Below are 27,913 nucleotides of genomic sequence, written 5' to 3' on the forward strand. Positions count from 1 at the left end.
CTGGGCTAGGTCCAGCCAGGGGAAATGCTAGAACAGCAGAACTGCCTGTTTTTGTCTTTCTGCTATCAGAGTCAGAGCTTCTCCCTTTCCCAGCCCCCAACTGGCAGTGTCCTGTCGTGATGGTTATTTCCAGCTTCCGTGGAAAAGCACCCAGTACAGGCATTGGTCCTGAAAACAGGCGAGGAGTGCCTGCCTAAATCCTAGAGGAGAGACATCTGCCTGCCAGAGTTAAGTAAAAAGACCCTATGTACACCTGGGACTGGGGCGGAGCCCCGGTACCTTCAGCCTGGGGGCGGGTGGGATGAAGCTGCGAGGTGGCAGTGGGGGCGGGGAACTGGCTGGCAGATCCGGGAGGAGACCCTGGGAGCGAACCGGGTTGGGGCCACAGCAGAGGGGGCGGGGAGAGGACGGAGAGGGGCGTGGCCGAGAAGAGGCTCTGGAAACCAGCCCGGAGAAAGCGCTCGCAGGGCACTGTAGGGACACAGTGGGGACTGTGGGGACTGGAGCTGTGGGGCCTGGAGCATCGGCCCGTGGGGACTGCAGCTGGGGAGACCCCGAAGTCCCCGTATCGACCGGACTCTCTCCCCCCGACATCCCCGTGCGATCTAACTGGACGCAAATAAATGGACACGCAGGCAGCTTCCAAAAGAGGCGAAACCTTTATCAAGTCGGCGCCGGCGCGGTATCTACAGTATCTACAAATATCTACACGTATCTACACCGCCTGCAGACGGGCTCTCGGATCGTCTACACTGCAACTGCCGGCCGGGCCGGGGAGGGGGGGGGGGGGGCGACACGGTCTCGCGGAGAACAATAAATATCACTTCCTTCCGCCGCTGACCGGGCGCTTTGGCACTGGCGGGCGCGGACCCCGTGGCCCTCGGGGCTGGGGAGGGACCCGCGGTGGCTCCCGGAACTGGGGAACCATATACTTCGACAGCTGTCAGGGCTGGAAGGTGGAGGACCCCGATGGCTTCGAGGCTGGGGAAGGGGAGACCCGCACTGGCCCCCGGGGCTTGGGGGAACGTGTTCTTGGAAGGCCCTTGGGGCTGGGTGGACGGGAACCCCGACGGCCCTCAGGGCTGTGCGGGGACCCCGGGCGGGGAGCGGCCAGCGGGCGCCCGCATTATCTGGGGCAGTAGTCGTAGGAGCCGGGCGGCGCGGCCCCGGCCGACGAGTACATGTTGGCGGCGGCAGCGGCGGCGGCGGCGGCGGCGGCGGCAGCGGCGGCGGCTGGGCTCACGGCGGGGTGGTGGTGGTGTGGGTGCGCGTGCGTGTGCGGGTGGTAGCCGTGGCCGCGCAGGCCCGGCAGCGGGTAGGGCGCCGGCCGGCTCTTGGGCCCGAGGTAATGGTCGTAGGCGGCGGCCGGGTACTTATACGGGTGGTGGTGCAGCGGCTCCGACGCGCCTGGCGCCTCCAGGCGCAGCTCCGGGTGCGGAGGGCTGGGCCGGCCTCCGGGTGCGCCGGGCAGCGGGACGAGACCGCCCGCGCCACCGGCCCCGGGCAGCGCTGGGCTCAGCACCCGTGCCAGCAGCTGAGGCGGGTGCGCCGGGTCCCCGAGCACGGCCGGTCCACCCGCGTCGCGCTCGAATTCTCGCCGAGCCTCGGCCGCCTCTGCGGGGAGGGCCGAGGGGTAAGCGCGGCGGGTCGGGACGGCAGAGGGGACCCGCGAGCGCTCCAACGGTCCTGGCGGGAAGGGGGCACAAGCCCGCGCTCGGACCCTCTCGGCCCCTTCTCGCCGAACCTGCCGGAGACCCGGAGCCTCCCCAGGGGCCCGCGCCCCTCCGCGGGCGGCAGGCGGGGCGGGCGGGGCGCAGCCGTCGGGCCGGGCGGGCGAGTGCGCGCTTGCCCGCCGCCACCGCCGTTGTGCAACCGGCGCGAAGGCCGCGAGCGCCCCTGGGGCGCAGGCGAGGCCAGCCTCGGCCGCCTGCCCGGGGCGGAGCGCGCGCAGGGCCGCGGCCCCGATTCCACGACCCGGGCCCTACCTTTCTCTGACCCGTTGGGCTGTGTGGGGGAGGCCACCGGGTTCCGCGAGCGAGCGAAGGCGCTCATAAGCGGCAGCGCGCCGGGCCGGTGGTTTCGGGGCCTGCGGAAGGGAGAAGGGCAGCGGGTCAGGGGGGCACCCCGCCAGTCTCCTGAACTGTAGCCATCACTTCTACAGGACACTCACCAGTCCTCCGGGTCGCAGTCTCGAAAGCCTTTGGCGAAAGGGTTGCTGGCTATCTTGAGCTGTGTGATCTGAGGAGGGGGGGTTGGGGAGTGGGCATTGAGCAAGTGGCCGGAGCTCCTGCGCTGGGGCCTGGAGCACCAGGGTAGCCTAACGTTAGAAGGGGCTCCCCCAATAAGAGCCCTTTTACTCTTCCGGGACAATAACCCTCCCACATTTACTCTCCCTTGCTGAGAGTTGTGCCTTTCTGCTGCCAAAGGGGGAGCTTCCTTTCTCGCTAAGGATCCCCTTTGTGGCCCCAAGTGATTGAGATGGAGACCCAGTGCCCCTGCCGGGGATGGGAATGTAGTCACCTCCACCGCCCACCCTGCAGTGGGGGGTGGGAGGGGATGCCCTAGGAATTTGGGTAAACCGTGGATCAGGCCCCTGATGGGGAGTTTCCGGAATGGTTTGGAAAACAAACTTTCAGGCCGCACTGACAGTTGCCGCTGGAAAGGTCAACCTGATAGGAGTCTGGGCTGGCCTGCAGCAGAGGGGAGGAGGCTGCTTGAGGCCTTTGAGGGTGGGACTCCATCGGCCGTTTTGTTCCACCAGGACCCGCAGTCTTTGGGTCCAAACCTCTTTCCCTCAGGCAGCAATTGGAAATTGCAACCCAGAAGTATTGAATTTGCATCCCCAGGGTCTCACCCGATGGTTCTGGTAAGCAGTGACCGCAGTGAAGCGAGTCTCCTCAAACACAAAGGTCTTAAAGTTCTCCTCAGCATATTTCTCACTATCTTTGCGTGGGTCCACATAGACAACATGGAAGCGGGGCTGGTATCTGTGCATGGAGTTGAGAATAATCTGGAAGACAAGGTGGCAAGTTTGGAACTAGGAAATGGGAGAAGGTCCAGATAAGCAGTGAATTTCCCAGAGAACTTGGACGAAACCCTTAATTCCTGAAATGAGGTCCAGCCATGGGGCTCAAGCGGAGACTGCAGTCAACTGGGGACCACCAGGAAAGATACCCCAAATGGCAAAAGATCAGAGTTTGGATTCTCTTCCCATAGGTCCTTCAGAACTACTTCAGGCCTACAGCGGGCAGTGGTAGGCGGCTGCAGGCCAGAGCTCAGCCCAGCAGGAAAGCGGCATCAGCCGCCAGGATCCTACAAAGCCTCCTGCGGCTACCCCCACACACCATCCTTTCCAGTTAAAAAAAAAAAAAAAAAAAAAGACTCCAGCAAAAGATCAGGAATAGAGGGAGGGAAACAAGGTGACAGCCTCTCCCAGGCCTGAGAGCCACCAGGCCCTGAGCCCCTGACCGGTGGGGCCCCCTCTCCTCAGCCTGGCCCTCATTCACAGCCCAAGCTCGGCCTCTGGCTCTGGTCAACAGGGACTCCAGAGGGCCTGCCCAGGGTAGCCTGGGGAGGTGGGAGGATTGCTCACATGGCCGTTGTCGTCCAGCAGGTTGTTGGTCAGCTTGAGCTTGTCGAAGGACACAATTTGCTTCATCCACTGTGCACCCTTGGCAGGCGAGTCAGGGTGGTAGTGTACACGGCCTGGTGTGGCAGGGTCCGCTTTCCCGGCTACTAGCCAGGAGGAGCTGTGGAAGGCATACCTGGGGCAACACCAGAACAGGGGTCATGCCACGTAGGGTGAACAGAGAGGGCCTTGCCCAGTGAACCCCCAAAGTGCCTCTCATGAGTTTTCCTATCATTGGTGAACTCAAGCCTTCGGCTACCACACAGACTGGGAGCTTTTCCAAGGGGAATTGTGAAAAAAACAAAACTCCCCCCAGTCCCAATACACAAGACAGAAGGAAGCCGGGCACCAAGGGAGGAGGCTGGGCTCCGGGCGCCACAATTCGCTGCACGCGGGTCTGCCTGCTCCGGGCCTCCCCACGGCCGCCTCCGGTGTCGCCTGCGCGGCGGGAGCCCGGATTTGGCTGCGCCGGCGGCCTCAGGCGCAGGGCGGACCACGCTCTCTTTATTAATTGCTGTTAATTGTCCAGGCAGCTGAGGCCCGCCCAGCATAATCTCTCCCGGCCACCCCACCTTTCCTGCTCGGCTCCGGGGCCCAGCGTTCCCGGGGGATGGGGGAAGGGGACAAGGTGCCCACGCTCACCTCGTGGGAGAAGGAGACATGAAGAAAAGGCAGGGGCTGTGTGCGAGGGGCCTGCCTGCCTCAGGCAAGCTGGCCCAGGGGCGTGGAAGCTGTCTCGGGTCTAGAGCTGGTGGAGGGGCCCAGCCTGTGTGACTCCCTCTGGGGGTGGGGTGTGTGGGTCTGGGGTCTGACCGGGTTGGGGAGGGAGCAGGTCACGGGGGACAGTGGGGTTGGCGGCGCAGGTGCCTGGGACTCCCGGGCACTAATGTCCTTGTGGGCTGCCCTCCGAGGCATCACCAAGCAGGGACCAGCCACTTCCCAGGGCACCCTCCCTGATCCTGCTGGGCGCTCACCGGTAGCGCTTGTCGTCCACTGGAACGAAGTCCATGAGGAGCATGTAGTCGGCCATGGGGTCCATGCCAAAGAGCTTCACTTGAAATGTGGGGAACATGCGCCTGGGGGCGGCGAGGCCTCCGGTCACCTCAGGTGGGGGAGGGCAGGGCTGCCCCACCTTGACCAACCCAGGACAGGCGGCTTCCTGCCGGCGGCTGCATTCATCGGCCTGGCCCCTCCAACTCCTCTCCTCTCAGTCAGCTACTCTAACCCAACTAGGCCCCTGCCCAGCCAAGGGCAAGTAGAAGGGCAGAGTAGCCCCCTGCTCCCTTTTTCAAAACCCCAAAATGGCTCACTAAACACTACAGCTAAGCCTCCACCCCCCAACATTGGTCTATGGCGTCTGCCACATTTGCCTGCGTAGAGCCAGCCTAGCATTTGCTAATTCTCGGCTGACCAGTCCAAAGCTAGCCTCAGCCAGCAGCACCGGATCAGTAAGACTCCCAAGATGCGGTTCCAGACATTCTCAGCCCTCCACAGAGCTTCCCCCAGCTCCATCTAAGCAACCGATGTAAACTCCCGGCTCGAACAAAATGAAACCTGGCACTCTTATGTGGTTCCCAAGAGTCCCAGTTGCCCTTTCGGCTGGGTCTATGGGGCTGCTCCCCAATCCTTCCAGTGAGGCTGAGGCCTCAGAGCCCACAGACCCAATTTTTAGGCTCTGTCTCCAGCCCATTGCTGGAGTCCCCCCATCTTCCTCAGGGATATAAGTCCCCCTCCCCCCCCACCACTGTTGCCCCCCGGACGGGATGCAGCTACTCTGGGAGAACTTGGCTTATTCTCTCATGTCCCCTAACTCTCCCCTCCCCCAGACTCCGACTCTATGACCCATCCAGACTCTTAAAAGGACATTCTGCAGCTCCTGGATGGGCCGCCAGCGTGGGCCGGCCCTGTACTGAGAGCACAGCAGTGCCAACCACTGGGGCCCCGGAGGACAGCATGAGGCTTGGCTCCCACCTGCCCTTCCTACGGCTTTGCCTCATAGGCAACTCCCTGCAGGCAGTGGGCAAAACACAGATGCCATGGAGCCAGCCCTCCTGGTCAGACCTGCCACCCCCACTTTTGCAGGCTGGTGGGTGCTGCAGAATGCTGGCTTCTGGGCTGAAGCCTGGCCACCGCCAACACCCTTGCTGCACTGGACTGGGCCAGAGGCGGGGGCACCGTCCTCAGGGGACAGTAAGGAGAGCCTGGAGAAGACCTACAGAGCTGAAGCTGAGCACAGGCCCCAGGATCCCCAGGGAGGACAGCCGGGGCAGGGAAACAGAAACCGCGAGAAGGCTCTGCAAACAGGCCTTGAGTTCCCCTTGGCTGTGTGGACGCAGAGCTGGTGTCTCCGTGTGTACATTAACACAGCCCGGCACCCTCCTTTGTCTGCTGGTCAAATCGGTTGCATCGCAAAACTTGTTCCCCTTCTCTCTGGGCCCTTAAAACAAATACAGGCCAATTGGAAGGCAGCAGCCCCAGCAGCAACGCCAGGCCCCACAATCACCCGAAATTTAGGCCGGAGAAAACTGGGTAGCAACCTTCACGGAAGAGAGCAACTGTTTTTAAGGGTCTTAACTTTCTCCAAAAAATTTCCAGACAATTGTCTAGCTACCCCTCTTTACCTAACCCGTATAGAGTGAACTGGGTAACTAAAGACGTGAATTTCCTTTGAGGTGGGATCCACTGGGAGCTGGCTGGCTGGCAAGGCCGCTCAGGAGTGGCTGCCTAACCCCTAGCCCCGTGTGTTCCGAGCCAGCCCAGGCTTCCGGCCGCGGGTGCCTTGGGGCTGCGGAAGGGGCAAGCCGGTCCGCCGGGCTTCTCTCCACCAGCCTTCCAAGGCTGCCCGCGCCGTCCCCTCCGGCCCCGCTCGGCGCACCAGGCGGCTGTCGCCGGAGCCGGGACCGCAGAGAGCGAAGAGCCGGCTCGCGCCTAGAGGGCCCGCAGGTGGCGGGGCCGCGCCCCCACCCCGCTTCTCGACTCCACTCGTGTGGATCGGACCGAGACGCGCTGCCCGAGACCCGCGCCACGTGGGGAGGGTCGCGGGCAGGGAGGGGGGCACCCTGACCTGCCGGCCTTGGTGACGATCATCTCGGTGCCCAGCTGATTGAACTCGTCCCACAGCGCCTTCATCTCCAGCTGCACGCTCACGCTGGCCACCTTCGCGTTCTTCTTCACCGGCGCCTTGGCGGCGGCCGCGCAGCTGGCCCCGGGGCCCTCGGGCTCGGCGGCGGCGCTGGTGGCGGCCCCGGCGGCCGGCGCGAACGGGTAGGCGTGCGGCGGCGGGCCCGGGGCGCCGGGGGCGGCGGCGGCGGCGCACGGGTCGTAGCGCGGCGGCGGCGGGGGCTCGCGCGGGCCGTACGGGTCGGCGCCCGGCGACGCGGCGCCCGGGAAGCCCCCCGCGGCCCCCAGGCTGCTCAGGCTGCTGGCCGTGAAGGCTGCAACGTCGCAGAAGTGCGAGAGCTGCGTGAGCCACGGGCTGGACACGGCGGAGATCATGACCCGCGGGCCGCCGCCGCCGCCGCCCCCGCCGCCGAGGTGAGCGCTGCCCCGCGCCCCGGGCCGAGTGGCGGGCGCTGCGCTGCGCCCCGGGCCGCGCCGCCCTACACCGCGGGCCGGCCCCGAGGAGGCGCCCCGCCCCGCCCCGCCCCGCGCCCCCCCCCCTCAAGCGCCGAGACAATGGCCTCCCTCCCCTCCCCCGTCCCTCGCCCCTCCCCCGCTCCTTCCCCCCTCCCCGGCCCCCAGCCCGCCCGCCGCGGCTCGCTCGGCCCGGGCCCCCCGACCGCCCGGACCGGCTCCCTAGAGCGCCGGGCCGCCCGCCGCCCCTCGCTCTGCCGCCCTCCCGCGTTGCATTTCTCCTTTCTCTCTCCAGGCTCTTTTTCCAATTTGTTATTTCTTTACCTTTGTCTTCCTCCTTGAAATTTTCCCTCCTAATCCTCTTTCCTTCTTCCACTATCTCTTTCGTTTCTCTTTATTTCTGTGTTATTTTCTGCCTTTCTTTTTCCAGTTTTGTCCCTCTCCTTTCTTTCCACTTCATTTTTCATCACTTCGTTTTTCTTCCCAGTCTGCCTTTGCCTCTTCTTTTTCTAGGTCTTTTCCTGTTATTCAGGGTTTTTTCCTCTTTTTTTAAAACAAAATAAAAACTGGAGGTTTTCTATAGCTTTTCCCTTTTTTGATGCCTTTATTTTCCATCTTAAATTTCCCTTTACTTTATTCTTTTTCGTTCTCGGTCTCTTTATTTCTTTTTCATCTTTCTCACTTTTCCTACCTTCCTTTCGGGTTTTTGTGTTTTCTCTCTTCTCAATTTCTTTTCCTCCCGGCTGCCCTCACCACTTTGTCTCTCATTTTCCTGGGTTCCCAGACTCCATGGCACTCTCCTCTCCTGCCAACTTCCCTCCCACCTCTCCCAGCTTGCGGCCACCTTTGCCCCCTTTCTCTGGTCCTTCTCTCTCCTGTCCTTCCTGGCTTCCACTAGTCCTATTCTGGGCCCGTGTCTAGCTCCTTGTGGGTCTCTGCAGCCGGGTTCCCAGGCTGGAGGTGCACAGGCTTTGGGCAGGATGCCTGCCCTTCCTCTCTGCTCCAGAGTCACTGGAAGCCTGGAGCCCACCCCGCCAGAGCTCCCTCTACCCACTCTGTGCCAGGGCCCTGCCAAAACTCTTTGCTAGGACCCCAAAGCAGCTGTGGCAGGGGGTCTTGCCGGCGGACACAGCGGGGAGGCTCACCTTCCATATCCCTGGTGACCGTGCTGAAGTGCATCCCGGCCGGGAATCCCAGCAGCCGGCGAAGCTTCGCCTGGTCGGAGGACCGGGGACCCAGGCGAGCTGTGCGCTCTACGGCCTCTGCTGCAACCAGAGAGGCGATGCTGAACGCGCTGGCCCGGGGAGACAGCGGGCTCCGCGCGTCCATAGGCGCCCGGCGGCCTGGCCGGCGCCGCCTCCGACTGCGTGCACCCAGCCGCACCGAGGCCGGCCCAGCCCACGGGACCCGGGGGCGGGGGCCTGCGGTGCCACTCAGCCTCCAGCCCTGGGCCCAAGGGATTATGGCGTCACGGCCCCCCACTCCGGGCCGGTGGCAGCCGAGGGGCCCAGATGGGTGGAGCGCCCTGGGAGTGTGGGGCCCTTCTGCTTTTCAAGCTCCCTGCCCCTGGTCTCTGCTCCCAGGGACCTCCGTGACCAGCGCCCTTCGAACATCCCGCTGTTCCCACCGAGGCGGAGGTTCCCTCTGTTCAGCGAAGCCACTGAAGCCACCGTCGGCTTCTACAGCCCCCAAACGGAGGCAGCTACGCTGGGAGCGCCCAGCCTCAACCTGTGTCGGTGAGGCACCGATGGATCACCGTGGGGCCGGCTGGCTTGGCCTTGCCCCTGCCCTCGGCCCCTCCCGCCTCCTCCTCCCTGGCTGCCCCTGCACCTGGGTGAGGAGAGGGCAGTTCGGGCTCCGGCACTGGCCACAGGCGGACAACACCAGAGCTGTGGCGTCGTCTGTTCCTCGGCGCGGCGGAACAGGACGCAGCCCAGCAAATGCCCCCCAACCCCCTTCAGTCGGCTCACTGTCGTGCCTGGGGACCCCAAGCAGAGGCACGCCGCCCAGGCCGCGCAGCCTGGGAGCCCGAGCGTCACGCGCACCCGCGCGCACCGCCCGCCTCTGGCCAGGACGCTTATACATCCGGAGGGTGGGCAGTGCCCGCTCCTCCGACCTCCCCGCGCACCGACCGGGCGCAGGGAGGGCCGGGGGCGGGGCCTGGACTGGCCCAGGGAGCCGAGGACACGTCGGAGGAGTTCAGGCCGCCGGGTCGTATTGTATGCTGCCCCTGCCACCCACCCTGCATTCAGCCTGCCCACCTGGTTAGGCCCTGCTGCCTTGGTGCCCATCCAGGCCCAGCAGAGTGAGGCAAGACCCACCCTGAGGGCTCAAGGTCTCTAGGCTCAGGGATCCGGGACACTAAGGCCTAACTTGGTTTGTACCTTCCCCCACCTACTGCCACTGAGGTCTTCTCTGACCAGTTCAGGGCATCCGTGCCTTTTCTGCCCAGGGTCTTCCTAGCAGAGCATCATATCTCCCAGCTTCCCAGGAGCCTCTCTGGCCCTTTGCCGAGGCTCTGGCTCTCAGGGCCTCTGTTTCCAAGGCTTCTCCGCCTGCAACCATATTGTGGGCCTTCGCCTGCGCTTGCCTGGGATAAGGGTAGGAGGCAGGCAGCCTCTCCCAGGGTTTTTACAATCCCAGGGACTCAGACCCCAGGCTGGAGAGGGTGCTGTCTGGAAAGTGGGGAAGGCTCAGGAACTGAGGACCGGGAGTAAGCTCCATTAGGAAGGGACTGGCTCCTGGGCCTGAGGTCCAAGAAAGATTGGGAGGCAGTGTGTGCAGCAGGTGAGCATGCGGGTATATGACTGGGGTGTGGTATGCGTGATTTCATGTACAGTGAGCCCCCCTACTTGCGCCTCCAGCTGAGGCTGTAGTTGTGGAGTGTGGAGAGAAAGGGAAGTTATTGCCAGAGCATGCCCTCAGCCCTGAATGACCAGCTGTTTGGGGCTGTGACAGTGACACCAACCTGTGGGACCCAGGGGCAGGTTCCAAGGAGGAGTGAAATGTGGAACCAGCTGGGTTTAAGGTCCCTCTCCCTCTCCCCTGAGTAGGGCAGCCCCCCCACCCACCCCCCCGCCTCCAGGACCCCAGGAGAAGCTGCTTCTGATAGGAGAGCCCAGCTAGGAAGGGACGTTGGTAAGGGCAGGTCATGGCAGTGTTGCAGGAGGCGTGCCCACTGCTGGCAGTCCATACCCAGAAAGGCATGAAGGACAGTGTCACCAGGGGCACCTCATGCTGGCAGTCTGCATCCAGAGAGGCCCTGGGCCCTACAGACTGCATGTGGGGCCCATGTGGGGAGTCTGGGTGGGGTTCCTGCCTGCTGTTGTGCACTATCTGGGATGCATGCTGCCCCAGCATGTGGTGATGCTGGTGGTTGTGTCCTGTGCACCTGGGGAGGCTTCCGCGCATATCTGGGCACACACCTGAGGGCAGCAGCCAGATGTGGAGTCCGAGGGTGACACCAATATTAAGAAGGGAGAAATGAAAGGGAAAAAATCTGGGGCTTCCTGGATGGGCCTCCCGGGCACTGTCCTGAGGCCCTTGGCCCTCGGTGTCTGCCAGTGCCTGATCCTCCCAGCCCCTTATTAACCCCTTCCTGCTGGAACTGAGAGCTGCTGGGTCTGGCTGGGTGGGCAAAAGTGCCAGAGTTGGGGACTCTGGGGTGGGCAAACCCTGGTTGGGGAAAAGGGCTCTGGGAAGAGGTGAGGGAGCCTCACTTAGGCCTGCTCTGTCTTCGCGGGGTCGACCCCTCTCCACCCGTTGGCGATACTCACCCGAGAAACTGCAGAACCGGGGACCCTGCTGCTCAACGCCGGGGCCCTCCTGGAGCCCTCGACTGAAGGGGCCCGAAGCGCTCGAAGCGCGAGGCCGCCGGAGCCTCCAACCCAGGGCAGAGTCTCTGCGTCCACCGCCCACCCGGGCTGCGCTTCTCGGAACCTCCCTCCGTTCTTCCTGGGGCACCGCACCGCCCTCTCGCTCTTCACTCCGCCGCCCCGCAACCCGCCCGCGCCCTCGCCCTGGCCGCCGCCGTCGCCGCCCCAGCCCCGGACTCGCCCACAGCCCGGAGGGAGCGCACCCACCCGCCGGCCGGCGTCCCGCACAGCCCATCGCGCACGCCGCGCCGCCGCCCGCGGGAAGCCTTCCTCCCTCACCTGGCCCGGCCGCGGCTCCCTTCCGCCTCGCTCCCCCTGCCGGCCGCGCCTCCATTACCGCGAGGTAGGAGTCCTGGCTGGCCAGGAGGGCAGAACGGCTGGGGTCGAGAGCCGCCCGGGTCTGCCTTCTCAGGCCGCAGGCTGCCCCCTCTGCCTGGGACACAGAGAAGACAAGGGCTGCATTTTGTGGCTGGCTGCGAAGTCAGGGTGACTATGAGACCATCTGACAGGCCCTATAACCGAGGCTGGGTGTTGACAGGCTGCAGTTGGGTATGGGGTGGACACCTGAAGTCCTGCGGAGGGCAGGATGTTGGATGGGCTGGAGGAGGGCGAGACCGAGGCACCCCTCCGCACCAGCACAGCTGTAGACTTTGCTTCCCCCTGGGCCAGGCATGGGGTCCCACATGGGTGCTTGGCTGTGCCCCCCAGCACTACCCTAGGATGCTCAGCTACCACCCCCCTCCCCACCCAGCATCTTTGGAGTTTTGCCTGAAGCAAGTCCTGTTTTGGAGGTTTTCTCCCCAGTGTGCTGGAGGTGGCCCCTGGAGTGTATTGTCTAGACGGCTGCCTGCCTGGCTCCTCCCGGGAGTGCACGTGGCTCCCCCGGGGGAGCTGTCACCACAGGCACACTCACCCTCTTTTGGCAGGACCCCACTTCTCATCTTCTGTGCATTGTAAAGGCACATCTATAGCACTGCGACCATGCTACCGCTGCTCATAATTCACTCAGAACTTCTCCACTCACAACCCTGGAAGGACCTGTGCACCCTTGTGCATCTCTGGTAGAGGCAAAGCGCATAGATCCTTGCACTCCAGTGCTCCCAAAGACAAGGGACACACCACCCCCTCCCCCAGCGCAGTCTCCCGCCATCTGGGGCAAATGCACACACTGATGGATCCGTGCAGGTGCCCACAGGACACGAGTGCGTGGCGCACTGGAGACACCCTCCTCCAGGAACCGGAGTTTGGATCCGGGCAGAACCAGGCTGTGCCTCCCAGGGCTCAGACTGAGAACAGCCCAGCTTTACTTGATCCCATTAATTCGTTTCAGAATTGATCAGGCGGGAACTACCTCGAGCGAGCGTATGCTTAGACTTGGCCTCAGACGTCTCAAAGAAAAGTCCTGCATCAGGAGCACCCTGCACCCGGCCTTTCTGCCACAGTCAGCGGCTCCACCCCGGGACGAGCCGTCTCCACCGGGTGGCAGCGGGGGCGGGAGGGAGGCAACCTTCGCTGGAGCCGGGAGAGAGGCAGCACGCTGGGCGGCTCTGTCCTCCTTTTCCAGCTCTGTCCCCGCGTCTCGCTCCAGCCCACCACAGGAGCCTCACGAGAAGAACCTTGGCCCCTCGGGGGCGCTCCATCATTCCTCCATCCAGTGAAGGTGCTTTGCCCCCGATGCCGCAAACGTGGATTTCAGGGAGGCACCGGTGTGGACGAGCAGGGACCCCAAGCTCTGGAGGATGATGGGTGGCACTGCCATGCTCACATTGTCGGCAGAGTGGCTGTGCAGTGGCCTCCTTACCCTGTTGCCCAGACACGGAACAGGGAGAAGAACCTCCAGCTCCCTGCAGTGGAGGATCAGGCTCAGTCCACCCCAGGGTCTGTATCAAAGCCGGGTTTCAATCAGCAGGCACCCCACGTGGGGCACTGCTTGCCTGAGCACCATCTGACCACATACCTTGGGTTTACAGACCCTCCAGGTGGTGGGCTGGGACTGGGGGGTGGTCTTCAGGGGCTTATGGTGTGGCCTCGGGCTGGGGCCAGAGCAGGGGCAAGAGGAGTTTCCTGCCCTGGCCCTGCAGTACACACATCTGGTCTCCTGTGACACCATCCCACAAAGTTGGAGGAGGCAAGTCCCTCTCTCCAGCTTGAGGACTCAATGTACCCAGAAGAGCAGTGGCTCCGTTGGCCTCTAACTGCTCCCTGGCCCTTCCTTCCTCATGCTCCTCCACCAGAAGCAGAAGTCTCCATGAGCCCATCACTAGGCTTCCTCCTTGGTGCTGGGCTCTTGCCCTAACCTCTGGTGGGCAGGGATGTGTGTCTGTGCCCAGCCCTGAGTTCTGTTGGGTGTGGCAGGCAGCAGGCAGAAGTCCTGCCTATGGGCCCCAGGCTCACCGTGGGGTTCACATGAGGGGGACTAAGGGCTCGGAGGAGATGCCAAGAGAGCCTAGCCAGGCAGATCCGATGGAGTTCTTGGCAAAGGTCCAGGAGTTAGAAACAGCCTGGTGTGTGCACTCTGGTGGCTTAGAGAGGACATGGGCTGGGGGGTGAGGTGAGGCATGGCCAGGGTAGAGGCTGGCCCTCTCACACCTCCTGTGACATCCCCTAGGACTCAGTTTGGGCCCCAGTACCACCTGCCTCATGGTCCCAGAGGAGGGCTTGCTCCATCTCTGGAGTGCTGGTGCCTGGACCCTGGGGACTGGGGACTGCAGGATGAGCAAATAGGGGAACTGAGATTTAATGGGTAGATGCCACAGGGGATAGCAGCAGTGGGAAGAAAAGGTAGAACAGAGAGACACACACCCCTGTGACACCAGGCACCTCAGAGCTGGGAGGGGGTGGGCCAGGGCCTGTACGGCCGTGCACAGCTGGGTTGCAGCCTCCATCTGCCCAGGGCGTAGCTTTACCCCCTCACTGTGGGTGCTGTCTTCCAGGAGGGAACGAGTGGGGACCTGGTGAGAGGGATAGCCAGGCCGGATGGGGCTGTCAGCTAGGCCTGGGTGACAGCACCCCCTGCCCCCCACCGGGCACCAGGGCCTCCTGCAGACTGGAAGTCCCCACAACTCCAGAACAAACAAACAAACAGACAGATGCAGAGCCGGACCCTAGGCCCCTCTCCGATTTCTGGGCCTGTTGATTTAGCTGCCCACTTGGCGGGAGGACCCAGCCACATGGTGAGCTGGCTGTCCATCTCTCTGTCCATCTACTGGTCACACTAGCCCCTCTACCCCAGGTGCTGTCAGGCAGAGGCAGAACTCGGAAACACAGGTGATCTAGATTTAGACTGACAGGACTGAGAAAACCAGCCCCACCAGCACCCCTTCCTTGCCCTCTTTGGCCAGGGCAGGAGGACCTACACTATCCAGGGAAAAGGACAGGCCCTAAAGGCTCCTGGGGTGTATTGGCTGAAGGAGAGTGGCCAGAAGATGGACAGCTCCTCTCAGGTTCCTCTGGCCAGCAGGGGACCCAGGTGGGGTACCAGCATCCCCATGTCATGTACTCACATGGCATTGACTCCACCACACTCGCACACACACACACACACACACACACACACACACACTTGTGAGCATGAAGGTACATGTATGCACACACCACACACATATATGAACACACCCACAGATGTACACACACGCACATTACACACACAAGCATGGACCTACATGTACATGTGCATACACTGGACACAAACAAACACACCTATGAGAATGGGCACACATACTGCTTACACACGATGTGAGCCAGGACACACACATGCATGCACTGTTCATATACACAGACACCAATACAGGCTAGAGTGCACATACCAGCACTTGCAGAACACATACCCAGTCACGCATGGATGTGCAAGTGTATCCTTCAGAGTGGCCACTGTTGGCAAGTCTTCGGTGTCCTTGATACTCATTTCACTAATTCAGGTGGACTTTAGATTTAATTGACTTGGATGAGGTCCGTGGGGAGCTGCAGGCACCACATGATGAAGGAAGAATACAATGTTGTGGTCCACTCATGTTGGGAAATTTCCTGCAGGTGACACACCAAGATGATACTCCGGGGCGGGGAGGTCTAATGGCCAGGATGATGTCCTGGATGTTGGGTACAGGAAGAGTCTCTCAACAGGGTCACCCAACAGGGATCCTTCTGGATGGAATCACCTGGGAGGTCAGTCTGCATGCTCAGGCCCCAGCCCTGAATCAGTCTTGGTGGCTAAAATGAGCCGTGGGAGGCTGTGAAAAGTAAGAAACTGGGGACAGGGCCAGAAGCAATGAAGAATGACCACTAAACCAGTTACACCAATGCCATTGTTAATAGGTGAAAATGAGGATATGCTCCCTTATGGTCTTTGGATATGTTACGTCTCCCCTTACGGATACTTAGAACATTTAAAATAATGGAATATATCCAACTTGGAATTTTTGTTAAATGCTTAAGTTAGCAATTAAATTTAAGTTGTCCATGTATTCATGGTGACAGCAAAGTGGGACCATTTGGAGAAGCTCTGTGTCAAAATCTGATCCAAGTGCGGTGGAGAATTAGCTCTGCACCTGTGCCCCTCTTCATCCACTCTGCTCCCTGGCTGAGCCCCCAGGGCTGCTGGATTGTCCCCATTAACCCAGGATGACATAAGCCTGAGGCAGCCAGAGCCTCAGCACCCATTGCCCTCAGCAGGCCCACCTTGGTTTTTTCTACCCACCAACCTGGGGCTGAAGGCAGGAGGCAGGTGGACTGTCCAGCATCGGGCAGTGGCAGGGATGCTGCTGTCACAGCAGAATTAGTGTGAAGGCACAGTGGCCTATGGTCAAGGCTCTAGAGTTGGGGCCCCTCTGCCGAGGGCTAGCACCCAACAGGCAGATGGGAGACTAAGGGCCTGGAGAGACCTGGGGAGTAGCCAGATTTCCTTGGTGCATGCCCCTCCCCAGTGGATCTTCCAGCCCTGTCTGGTCTCCTGCCTTTCTGCAGAAGGCTGTGTGTGCTGGGGAGAAGCTGCTGGGAACAAGGCAGGGATAACATTTTGGAGAATTGACTCCTTTAGGCAGGGCTCACTGTCCTCTCGGCTCTTCAGAGAGGCCCTTCTGCCTTGACACAGAGCAAGGCAGAACCAGGGACGACTCAGTCTTCATGAGCTGGGGCCAGGTGTGATCCTCACTCTGCAGTGTTCTGTGTCTGGGACACACCTTGGCCTCGGCAAGCTTCAGTGTTTTTGTCTGAGAAATGGGGAGAATTCTCAAGGCCCCACAGGGTGGACAAGGGCAGCCATGTCAGCTCTTTCACGTAGTTGCTCAGCTGATATCATCATTGCAGCTGCCCTAGCCTCCTTGGGCCATCCCTCAATCTCAACCGGTCACCCAGGACTGGGTAGGGCAGCTGTCGCCTTTGTGATTCTGTGGGGCTATCAGGCCTGGCCTGGGAATCAGTGGCCCATTGGGGAGTGGTCCTGGCTGTGTTCCCAAGAAGCCCAGTTGCAAACATTCTACCCAGCTTCCACACCTGGCTCAGGTACCTAGACTCAACCTCAGTTTCCCCGTGTTCATGAGCATGGCTCCGCCCCACCCCAGCCAGACAAATCCCTTCCCTCCTCCAAGACTCTGCTGAACCAGGTTGGAATTTCTCAAAAGCAAACAAACAGGCGAGCTCAGAGTTGCGGTTTTCAGAGCTCAGATTCCTCCTGTCTGTCTGAGCCAGCGTCAAGCCCGGCCAGCCGCCCCTGGCAGGCTGGACGGGGCCCACAGCTGAGCCCCCCAGGTCGCCGGCTGTTGGACCAGCATGGACGTGCCAGGCTCAGAGCTGACCTGAAGCACTGGGCTGCCCCACCTCCCCCCCATCCCGAGACCCCGCAAGCATGGCAGGAGGGTACAGCCTGCGCCAAGCAGAAAGGACACCTGGCCTGGTGGGGCATGGTTGGACGTGAACAACAATCTGCTGTGGGACAGCAGCTGGTGACAGTGTCCTGCTGAGGTACGGCAGGCAGAGCTGTTGGAGCAGGGCTAGTGAGGACTGGAGGAGTTGAGGACTCAGAGGATCAATGTAGTGGGGTGTGACCTAGGCAGCGGGCAGAGCGGGTGGTGATGTCGAGGCGCAGAGTCAGGGCCATGGTGGCCCTGTGGGAACGCGGGGGTGGAGAGGCGGCCGAGGGTGGGAAGGCACCTCAAGGGGCAGAAGGGGCTAGGAGGGAGGGCTGGGACAAGGGGAGGGGCCGAGGGGGCTCTCGCCAGGTGGTCTTAATCTCCTCAGTGAAATAGGAGTCCTGGGGGTGGGCGGGGGAGGTGGGAGCCTGAGACAGCTGCGGGGAGGGGACAGCCTGACAGCCCTGAGGCCCCCCAGACTGGGAGCCCCTGCCTGCCAGGCCTGCTCCCTGAGTCAGTGCTGGGTCCCTGGGCTGAGACTTGGAGCCGGTTCTTCTACCCACCCCTCCCCCCTGGCCTCTTCTGCCTTCATGGCCCAGGGGGTCTGGCCTGTGTCTATGAATGTGTGTAGAGAGTGGCCTTTCTTGCTGTCTCTGCAGCCTCCGGTGACAGGGTGGAGCAGGGGCTGGGTCACTTTCGCCTCAACTGAAGCCCCCCAAGTTGGATCCCCACTAACCCACTAAGCTGTCAATGGCCCTGAGGTTATGCCAGTTGGGGGCAGGGAGGAGGAAGTAGGGGCCTCTGGTCAGGCCTGCACCCTCAGTTTCCCCAGGCCAGCCCTCCACAGAGACCAAAAGGATAGCAGGGAGGGCCTGGGTGGGTTTTCTCTTTTATCCACCAAGGAGCCTTCCAGAGATGGGGAAATTGGGCCACTAGGCAGTGGAGACAGGAGGTGACGTGGACCACGTGGAAGCACCGGCTACCCCATCCCGCTAAGTGGGTGCTTGGCACCAGCTGTGCTGGGTGGACACAGACAGATGTGAGCTTTTACCAGTGTCCCAAGCCAACTCAGCCCCTCCTTCCAGCGTGTTTGCCAGGACCTAATGCGCACAGGCAGCCCGGTGCTGGGCAGGGTGTGGGCAGCCCTAGGCTGTCTCAGGCCTCTCTGGGAATGGCCAGGCTTTGGGGCAGATATGAGTGTCTGACGTGCCCGCTGGAGAAACCAAGATGGCCCTCTGACAGAGGCAATGTGAAGTAGGAGCTCCTAGGGCTTCCCAGGCCTGGCTCTCTTCCGATTCTGTGGCAGGTGCCTCTCTGAATTGCACTCCAAGTCATTTGTTGGTGGTGTCACTGTTCCCTTCCAGTCTGGAATTGGGGGGCCAGGAAGGGAATCAGGAGACCAGTCTGGCCCATGTGTGCATAGCAGCAGTGAGCATCAAGGCAGGCCCAAGCCGTTTTGATAGGTGACCTCAGATGTCTGCAATTAGGTGGCACATGAGTGGGGCTAAGCCATCCCTCGTGAGCTGGACCAGGGCTGACACCTGGGGAGTCAGCCCACACTGGTGGGGGAAAGTGGGACTGGTCTCTGAGCTTTTCTCTCCCAGAGTCCTTTCAATGTAGCACCCAGAAAGTTCCCTCACAGTGTCTCAGGTGTCACTTTTCCAGCAAGCTCCTCCCCCGAGTCTCCAACAAGATGACTATTCATCAATTTAGAGGGAATTTTAGCAGATTCTTTCCTAACATCTACTAAGACCAGCCATAGGTCTACTGCAGGGCACAGTACCTTTCAGTGTGAGAAGATGGAATGTGGCAATACCCTATAGATGTCTGCAAGGCTGTCCCTGGGCAAAGGAAGCAGCCCAAGTCTCAGGGAAGAAAGTTCTGGAAGGAGTTTTATTGTTCCCAGATGAAGAAGAGCTATGAGATTGTCTGGAGTGCCTGGGAGGCAGGCAAAGGAGGTGGCCTCCTTTGGCCACAGGGAAGGGAGGGGGACAGTGGGGGTGGCACAGGCCGCAGGGAGACACTAAGCCTGAATCTAAAGGGCATTTTCCTGACTCCAGCTTTGGGCTTCTGGCCTTGCTTTCTGGGATGAGGCCCCTTTGGACACTCAGTCCACTGAGTCTGTTCTCTGCATGTCATCTGCTCTGGGAGCAAGGGCTGATGACCTGTGGCCTGCATGCTGAGGACTTTGGAGTTCGCTTTCCTTGTCCACAGGCCCAATGGGAGCCTGCCCTCCTTTCTAGCTCAGGACTGGGCCTGTGAGGATAACCATGCTATGGATCAGGGTATCCACGCTATGGATAAGAGCAGAGGCCTGAGGCTGAAAGACATACCCCAACTCAGCCCGTGGGGGCCTCAGGGGCTGTGATTGTTGGGTGCCTAGCATTGTGTCAGTAAATTATACTTGTTATGTACACACTTCACGAAACAGCAGTGGCCATGGTGTAGGTGCTGAGGACACTGCCCTAGAGTTTGGTCATTGCTCTCTTGGTACATGTCACCTCCTTCCTTCTACATATGCTGTCTCTTTTAATGTGACCCCAAGTGTCCCTGGCTCTGATCTTGAGGCTGGACATCTCCAAAGAGGTGCCCAGGCCCTTCCAGACCTCCTGGCAGTACCCTCACCCCACCCCACCAGTTAGTCTGTGGTCTGGACCTAGTCTCAGAGCAGCTCGTCACCATATGACAGCCAGCATCAAGCATCTTGGATTTCTGACAAAGGGACCCCCCACCTGGTGGCAGCTGACACCTGAGCCCACCCCACCCAATGGCAAGGGGCAGGGGTGAGTGACCTGGCTGGAGACAGCTGCTATGGGAACAGTCAGAAAATCCCAATGTCACACACCCTGGTTCCAGAGGGGATACTGAGGCACAGAGCAAGGCAAGGCCTCTGGCATCTGTGAGGGTCCTTGCCCACCCAGGGGTCCTGCCACAATCCACCCGCCCTTGGTGCCCTGTCCACCTCTGCTGTCCACCCGCCCGCCCAGACAGAAAATGGCCATTTCCTCCGGCCCCTGCCCCAGGGAGCGACACGGAGCTGGCAAAACAAACAGGCCGTTCCTCCTGTGGCCGCCGGCTGGTGATGGATGGCCAGAGGGGCTGGCCTCGCTGATGGACGACCGCCCATCATGTGTGGGCCGGAGGCGGGGGCCCAGTGAAGCCTTGGACACAGGCACAGACACACACTCATGAGCCGTGGTGCTGGCCTTACCCTACCTTGAGACATTCCTGGGCCAGAGCCCCAGTGGATGGAGACCAGGCATACTATTTCTCCCAGCCTCAGTCTCTCCATGAATGTAGCGGGTATCATAGTCTAGGTACCCATCATGGGTAGGGGGCGAGCCAACATACCTGATGATAGGGTCCTCCATAGCCCCTAGGAGGCTCCCACCTGTCTCTCAGAGGGCAAGCAACCCTTCCTCAGCCTGTACTCTAGACCTGGCCAGGCCAGGGTCCTTTGAAACCTTTATCAGCACCTTTATGTGCCTGCTCATTTGGGCTCACAGGGCCTCCACAGCCTAAGTCCCCCAGCAAAGCCTGAACAGGCTGTGCAGGGGGTGGTGCCTAGTTGAGGCTGGGTCCCTGAGCTCGGGGCAGGGTCAGGCAGGCACACCAGGAGCGGCTGAGGCATGAACAAAGGCTGGGCAGTGGGATTCCAGGTCTCAGAGGTCTGACAGGGTTTGGATCCACTGCGCTGACCCAGAAGGTCCTGGGGTCTCTGCCCCAGTTATCCCTGCCCCAACCCCCATTGGCAGCCCCTCTATCTGTTGGGGCAGGGATTACCACCTTGTACAGATGGGTGAACCAAGGCTTGGGGGAATTCTTCCTGGAGGGAACATAGGCCTGGGCTGGGGTGGGCCCCACTGGGCACTCTTGAGCCCTGTTGCACCCAGCTGATGGCGACTCCCACCAGGCAGGGTCGGATGTGCTGATGGTGTTCATGGGCCCCACAGAGGCCACGGCTGACAAGCCTGCAGCCCTGGCAGGCTCAGAGACCTTCTGGCCCTAACTGCTGGCCACCTGCAGGACCCGAGGAATGCCCAGCTACCCAGCCTGAGGCCTATAGCAGCACAGGCCACCCAGCTGGTGACAGGCTGGAGAGGAAGGGGCAGCTGTGGCCAGGCCTCTGACCCCCGCCCCGCAACTGCCCGGCCCTACTGGGATCACGTCTGGCTAAGAGGAAGCTTCTGAGACCCCCACTTCCTGAACCTCAGAGCAGGCTGGGCTGGGGCCGCCCACTTCCCTCCAGAGCCCCCAGCCCTGCCCTCAGCTCCTCCAACCCAGTCCTGCAGCTCCACAGCCCCCAGCTACGTGTTTCCGGGGCAGAGGGCAGAGGGGTGGCCAGGAGACTTGCCCTGATCTAGGGTCAGCAGGGACAGGAAGCCCCGCTGAATGGGGTGTGAAGACCTGGTGGGTAAGGGGCCTGGCTAGAACGTGAGGGCTGGGCCAAGGAGGGACCTCTCCCGGAGATGAGGTGCCCATGGAGCAGGGTGATAACATCTGCCATAGGACCCTTTGGATGCAGGCTAGCCCACTGGTTCAACCCTGCGAATGTCAGATGGGTGCACCTCTGTCATGGCCAGGGGGATGCTGTGGTTCAGCCATCAGCTTCTAGAGTTGGGCTGGGGATGGCTGAGGTCATGGTCACCCACTGATATGGACTGTGGGAGCAGTTGGTGATGTCAGAGCTGGAGTGTCTTAAGGAGGGTCTACAGGAAGGGATCTAGGGCCCAGGTGGAGGCTCTCAGGCCCTCAGGTCTGGTGAGTTTGGACTGTGCCTGCCAGGCTGGTCAGGCTGAGATGTCCCAGCCCCTCCATGCTGCTGGGGGCAGGAAGTCTGGGTCTGGCCTGAGCTGGCAGAATCAGGGCAGGACCAAGGCCCACACAGAGCAGGAAGTGGCTCTGGACTCCAGCAGGGATGGGGTGGCCTCTGAGAGGCCATTTCCTCCCTGGGAACATCCTGCCCAGGCAGCAGCAGGGAAGAGGGCTCAAGTCCGGGCAGGCAGGAAGGGCCTGGGGCTCAGCGTCCCCTCAGGCAGGGCCCTGGGAGGTCCCAGGAGGGAATGACCTCATGGATGTCTGAGTCTCAGGAACTAAAAGGCCAGCTGGGCCTCCCACAACCCCCACCTGGAGCTCCTGGGCCTCCACCTTGGGCTGGGTTCCTGGAGTTTCTAGCAGCCAGCCTTATTCTGCTATGGCCAGAAGCTCAGACCCCTCTGCCTAACCTCGGTTTCCCATATGAGCCATGGCCAGAACCCATGTCTCCCAGCCTGCATGCAGCTATGAACAGAGGGCCAGGAGCTGAGGGAGAGGCCCCACAGGCAGCAACCTGTGCCTCAGAGCTCAATCCAAGCCATCAGGCTAGGCCTGGGCAGATGGCCCAGCCCCAGCTGCCCCTGCTCCAGGCCCCGGGAGGGGGTCAGTGGCCCAACACCCCCCAACCAACCATGTCCTAAATATAACCGGAGCAGGCGCCTGGCCGGGAATAGAGACCTCTGTCAGCCCCCAGCAGGTGCCAGTGGGAGGAAGGTCAGCGTGATTGGCAGGGGTGCTGGCCGGGCAGGCAGCCAGATGTGGGTCATGTGAATGTCCGGTGGCAAGGCCCAAGGGTGGGGCAGCATGTCCTCACAGGACAGCTGGGTGCCCGGCCCGCCCTGTTCAGGTTAACCCTGGACCCTGCCCTCACCCTCACCCCATTTCTGAGACTGCTGCCAGGCCCCCAGAAGGGTCAGGCCTGCCTGGCACTGTCCATGTGGCTGAGCCCTTAGCACAGTCTCATCCTGCCACTCTGACCCTCACAGCCCCTGAGTCCCCAGCCTGCAGCCCCACATGGTGACTAAACATCCATCTGGCCACGTGGGGTCACTGAGTGGATGCTCTGAATGCTGTCTGGCACTGTCCAACATCCCTCTGTCCCTCACCCTTGCAGGGTTCTTCTGTCCCCTCCACCCTTAGCCTATTCCTGCCCTGTACGCTCATCCTTGTGCTATCCCCATACCCTCTATCCAGGCTGTTCTGAGCTGACCGCTAGCCTGGCTGATGGAGCTTAACCCCAGGTCCTCCAGAATCGCCCTCAGGACCTTACCTCCTGTCCTGGCATCAAGATGTTCCTGACCTGAGAGTCGGGTGAGGCCCCTTGAGCCCCACATCACTGGGGTCAGGGCCCCAAAGAAGGCAGGTAGGGCTCAGCTGCCCTCTCAGCCCCCTCAGGCAGCATCCTGGGCTCCAGGCTATGTCCAGCCCTGGCCTCTCTCCTGATCCCAGTGCTGCATCCCCCTCTGCTGGGCAAGTCCTGGACACCCGTCAGCTGCCCTTGGACATGGCTCTCACCAGCCAGCATGCTCTACTATTTCCTTTAAAGCAAAGCCTTCTCTCCCACTCTTTCCTGTTGAGAGGAGACTGTCCAGTTAAGAATCTGCAAATATACTGAAAAATGCCAAGCAGCCTGAGAGATGGATGCTTGCTAGTTTTCCAATGTGGACATCCCAGTTACTTGAATACAAATCAACAGTTTTTCCCCTGTGTGACTAAAGTCATGGGCAAGGGAAGTGGGGCAGGAGCGGTAGATGCTGGGGTGGTGAGGCCTGTCCGAGGCATTGAAGGGCTCCAGTGGTCTGGCCTGAGCCTCAGAAGTGGCATGGAAGGGCAGGGCAGATTGAGGCAAGAGTTGAGGCTGATGAGTTCAAGACACCCAGGTGCCCCTGGACCTCACTGGGGGTATTTGTTGATTGACCAAATGAGTATTTATCCAGCACCTACAATGTGCCTGGCACTGTGCTCACCACATGGCAAACCACCATTGCAGAGGTCAGAATCCTGGAGCCTGGGGCTCTAGGAGGGAGTCTTGGGTCCAGGGACTCTTGTCTGAAAAGGACCTGGGGAAACTGGCCATATGGTCCATCCTGTGCTTCCCCACCAGAGCCCCCCCTGGACTGTAGTCTTCATGCCCTACTCACATGCCTACTCACAGTGATGAGAGTTTCACTCCCCACAAGCAGCCCGCCATATCCAGGACAGTGAGCTTTGTAGTTCTTGCTTTGTTGAATAGAAAGCCTCTCCCGGGGGGGTGCCTGGGTCACTTAGTAGGTTGAGCATCTAACTTCAGCTCAGGTCATGATCTCGTGGGTTCATGTGTTCAAGCCCTGCCTTGGGCTCTGGGCTGACAGCTCAAAGCCTGGAGCCTGCTTCTGAATCTGTGTCTCCCTCTCTCTCTCTGCCCCTCCCCTGCATGCTCTCTCTCTCTCTCTCAAAAATAAATAAACGTTAAAAAAAATTTTTTTTTAAAGAAAAAAAGAAAGCCTCTCCTGGGGAGAGGGGGGAGAGTGCAGGGTCAGCACAGGGGGGTGCCTGGTGTGGTAGGAGTTGGGTGGTGATGTGGGAAGGAGCAGACTGGGGAGGCTGGGTGCTGGCTGGAGAGTGTGGAGTATTATCTACACCCCCTGTCCCACTACCCCTCCCGGCCTGACCCTCAGGTCCCTAGAAGGCAGGTCTCACTTCCATGGCCTTACTTGCACTGGACATGGTAGAGGCTGCAGTGTGGGCTTGTTTGTTCTTCATCTAGTTTTTCTGGTTTGGAGCCTGGATGCCCAAGCAGGGTTAGGGGCCTGAGAATGGATGGGGGTGAGGGGTGGGAGCGGAGTAAGGGGCCCGGCCCTGGCAGAGGTGTGGCTGAGGAAAGGGATCAGGACTGAGTGTGAGGCCATCCTTGGACCCACCTTGCTGTCACCTTCCTGTCCATACCTGCCTTCACCTGCAGACAAGTGGGTGAGCTCCACCCTGAGCCATGGGTGTCACCCACATGGGCTTCTGGAAGAGGTCTGGTCTTGAACCTATCTGCCGTCACCTACTGGCCCAGTTGCAGGCTAGGGAGGGGACCTACTGTGCAGCCTCAATGAGGTTTTTGCCATCAGAGGGTCAGGAGCAGGTTCCCAGTAACCACCTGGCTTTGGTTTCTGGCCCCATCAGCCTTCCTTGGAGAGGCCTGAGTAATGTATTCTGTGTGTGGGGACAGTGGGGATGGTGGGCAGTGGCTTATATCCCCAGAGTGTGGAGCTCTTAGGGGAGGCATCTCCCACCCACATAGCATCTATCTACCTTTGGTTTAAACCTAGGTTCCTCTGCTTCCTGCGTGTGGGGCCCTGGGTGTCTCTATACCTCTAGAGGGGACTGCTAGGGTCTTCCTCCTTTCTCCTGCCTCCTGGCCCTCCCATGCCCCATGGACCACCTCTTCTTCTAACCCCAGCTGCTCAAAATGCCTGGATGCCCTCTCCTCTTTCCAATCAAATTCTGCCCACCTGCCCTTCTCCTGGATCAATGTGGGGAAACTGAGGCCAAAGGAATGGAAAGAAGTGCTGGCATGCAGCAATGTTGAGTGGTGCAGCCAGAACTCTAATGGGGGAGATGGTGGCAGTGGTGGGTCCTGGCAGAGACTGACAGAGCCAGTGGCTTCTGGGCAGCCTGGCTTCCTGGGAGGGGCTGCTTTGCTAGCTTCGGCCCCTAGTGGGTACATTTCCCCAGGCCTTGCAGGGCCATAGTGTGCCTTCAGACATCAGGGACCTGGATAGAGGGCCCTGAGCAGCTGCCTGGACAAGGGAGCTAGATGGCATATGTACCTCTCAGAAGTGGTATACACTTCCAACAACGGCCCTTCCTCCGGGCAGCCCACCCTCATCTTCCTCTGAGCATTCGGTCAGGATACCCAGGGCTCATCACCCACTAGACACTCACCATCTCCATTTCAGAGTTAGGGAAGCTGAGGCACAGTGACATAGTGTGTCTGTCCTCACAGCATGAGTCCAGGCCTCACAGTAAGGGTGGCGTGTCCAGTGAGGTGAGGGGGCAGGGGCAGGGGCAGGGCCAGGCATGGGACTGCCAAAAAGGGAGACTGTTGGGCTCCCAGTGGGGCATGAGGCACAGGATTCATGCTGGGAGAGGCAATTAGCAGCTGAGGATGGGGCTGGGAGTGTGTATGCCATTTGGAGCTCATGGTTCAAACCCCAGTGGGTTTTGAGGGTGCGTAGGAGTTCACCAGGGCAGAAGGACAAGCGAGAAGTACAGCATGGTGACGCTCACAAAGGCCCTGTGGGGAATTGGGGCTCAGGGTGAGCAAGCAGTACCCAGGCCCCTGAGGCAAGATGCTGGAATTCATTCAGTTCTGTCCTCGCCTACACCAGACTGTCCAGAGCTCCGTCCCTCCTATGGGCAGAGATTAAAGGGTTTCAGAGGCTGGGGCAGGCTCGGGGGAGGGAATCTGTACAGCAGGGCTGACTGTAGGCTTTCTCTCTGGACCTGAGGACTATCCCCTCTCTGGGCCTCAGTTTCTCCATCTGTAAAATCGTGAATATGGCCCCTAAAGGGGCTCATGGCTCTGATAGACTTGCTGGCTTAGGGTAGGGGGTATGGCCAAGCCCCACCAACTGGGACCAGGCCAGGGACTCAGCCACAGGTGCTTGGAAGGCTGGGAGCCCAGCTGGCTGAGGTTGTTAGGATGGTCTACCCCGGAAGAATCATCAGAACATCTGTCCCCGTGCTCCCCCACATTCCCCACTAGGCCTGGGCTGGCCCAGCCCCCAAGCATTTCTTAGAGATTAGGCCCTAATCCCTTTCTGCTACAGGGGGACCCCAGCCTTGGTTTGCTGTCCACTCAACCACCCCATCCAGCCCTCAAGACTCTGGAAAGCTTCCAGAGGGAAGATGGCTCCACTGAGGTGGGGCCCGGGACCTGGCCCTCACCCTGGCCAGCTCTATTCAGCCTGAGGCATGCTTCTGGGCCCCTCTATTGCTCAGGTGAAGAGGAATCTCTTCTGATGTTGAGGTGAAGAAACTGTCATGTTGCTTTTTCGAGCCAGTTCTATGGGTACAAATCCCCACCCTCACACCTGCACCCCAGACAGGCATTGCAAATCCATCCCTGATCTCCTGCTCCACATTGCTCCAGGAAGCATCAGCTTTCACAGCCCTGAACTCCAGGTGGTTCTTTCAGTGGGTCAAAAGCAGTGCAGTCAACTTGCCTGCCCTGATGGGGGCAGGGGAGGGCAGTCTGGTAGCACCCTGGGTTCCTGGATCAAGGAAAGCCAGCCCTAGAAGGGTTCAGGGCTTTTTACGGTTTTACATGGTGCTGGAGGCCCAAGAGAGAGGGACCAGCAGAGTGGGGAGGTTGGCACTGAAGTTGTCCCCTCTGACCCCTCATGGACGTTCCCACCTCATCACCCCTCCCATCACCAGAAACTTCAGTCCAGGGAGGGGCAGGGTTGGTTCGAGGGTAGGGGTAGGAGGGCTGGCCCTGCCCCCACAAGGGCTGGGAGGGCGCCTTGACACAGCTCGGGCTCCAGAAACATTTGCTTTAAGTCTTAAAATATCAGGTTCCTGCATCACAGGGCTCCCCTGGGGGCCACCGGGCAGGCGGGAGGGATTTCAGGAGTAAGAAGATCCCCTCACTGGCCCCCACCTCATCAGCCGATCTGCCCGCCCCTTGGCCTCAGCAGAAGCCAGCCAAGTGTTTGGTGGCAGCCAGCAGGGCCCCTACTCTTCTGTTTTGGGGGAACCCCCAGTTGACCATGGCAAACCCCACCTCTTTGGAACCCCAACCTTCACAGAACCCTGGGGTGGGGTAAAGGTGCAAGACCCAGCAACCTGTCTCCCCATAGAGCTCAAACTTGCTCCAATGGACTCATGGATGCTTTTATCCAAGGACACAGTTCAGATAGGGAAACTGAGGCCCAGGGGAAGCAAGGCTTCCTTAAAGCCACAAACAAGCCTCTTGTTCATGGCAGTAGAGCTGTGTACCCTACCCTAGTGTCCAGGCCTGTGGCAGATACAGGGCCACTAGGGAGAAGTCTTTTTTTTTTTTTTTTAAGTAATCCCTACACCCAATGTGGGGCTCAAACTCACGATCAAGTGTCATATGTTCTACCAGATGAGCCAGAAAGATGCTCAGGGGAAGTCTTGAAATGGTGATGACGCTACTTTGGTGCTGGGTCCAGCATTCAAAGTGG

General features: G+C 60.5%; 1 protein-coding gene across 1 annotated transcript; it reads right to left on the reverse strand.

Annotated features, from left to right (window-relative positions):
• Nucleotides 1-640: 640 nt before the first annotated feature.
• Nucleotides 641-8,629, reverse strand: TBX1 (T-box transcription factor 1). The gene is made up of 8 exons (XM_042962627.1): nucleotides 8,347-8,629; nucleotides 6,693-7,062; nucleotides 4,603-4,704; nucleotides 3,593-3,764; nucleotides 2,855-3,010; nucleotides 2,171-2,238; nucleotides 1,986-2,086; nucleotides 641-1,614 (listed from the first exon to the last, which is right to left on the reverse strand). The coding sequence occupies exons 1-8, from the start codon at nucleotides 8,528-8,530 to the stop codon at nucleotides 1,127-1,129; spliced, it is 1,641 nt and encodes a 546-aa protein (XP_042818561.1). The 5' UTR covers nucleotides 8,531-8,629; the 3' UTR covers nucleotides 641-1,126.
• Between the last annotated feature and the right edge of the window lie 19,284 nt (nucleotides 8,630-27,913).

The sequence above is a fragment of the Panthera tigris genome, chromosome D3 (genome assembly GCF_018350195.1).
Source record: "Panthera tigris isolate Pti1 chromosome D3, P.tigris_Pti1_mat1.1, whole genome shotgun sequence".
NCBI classification, from domain to species: domain Eukaryota; kingdom Metazoa; phylum Chordata; class Mammalia; order Carnivora; family Felidae; genus Panthera; species Panthera tigris.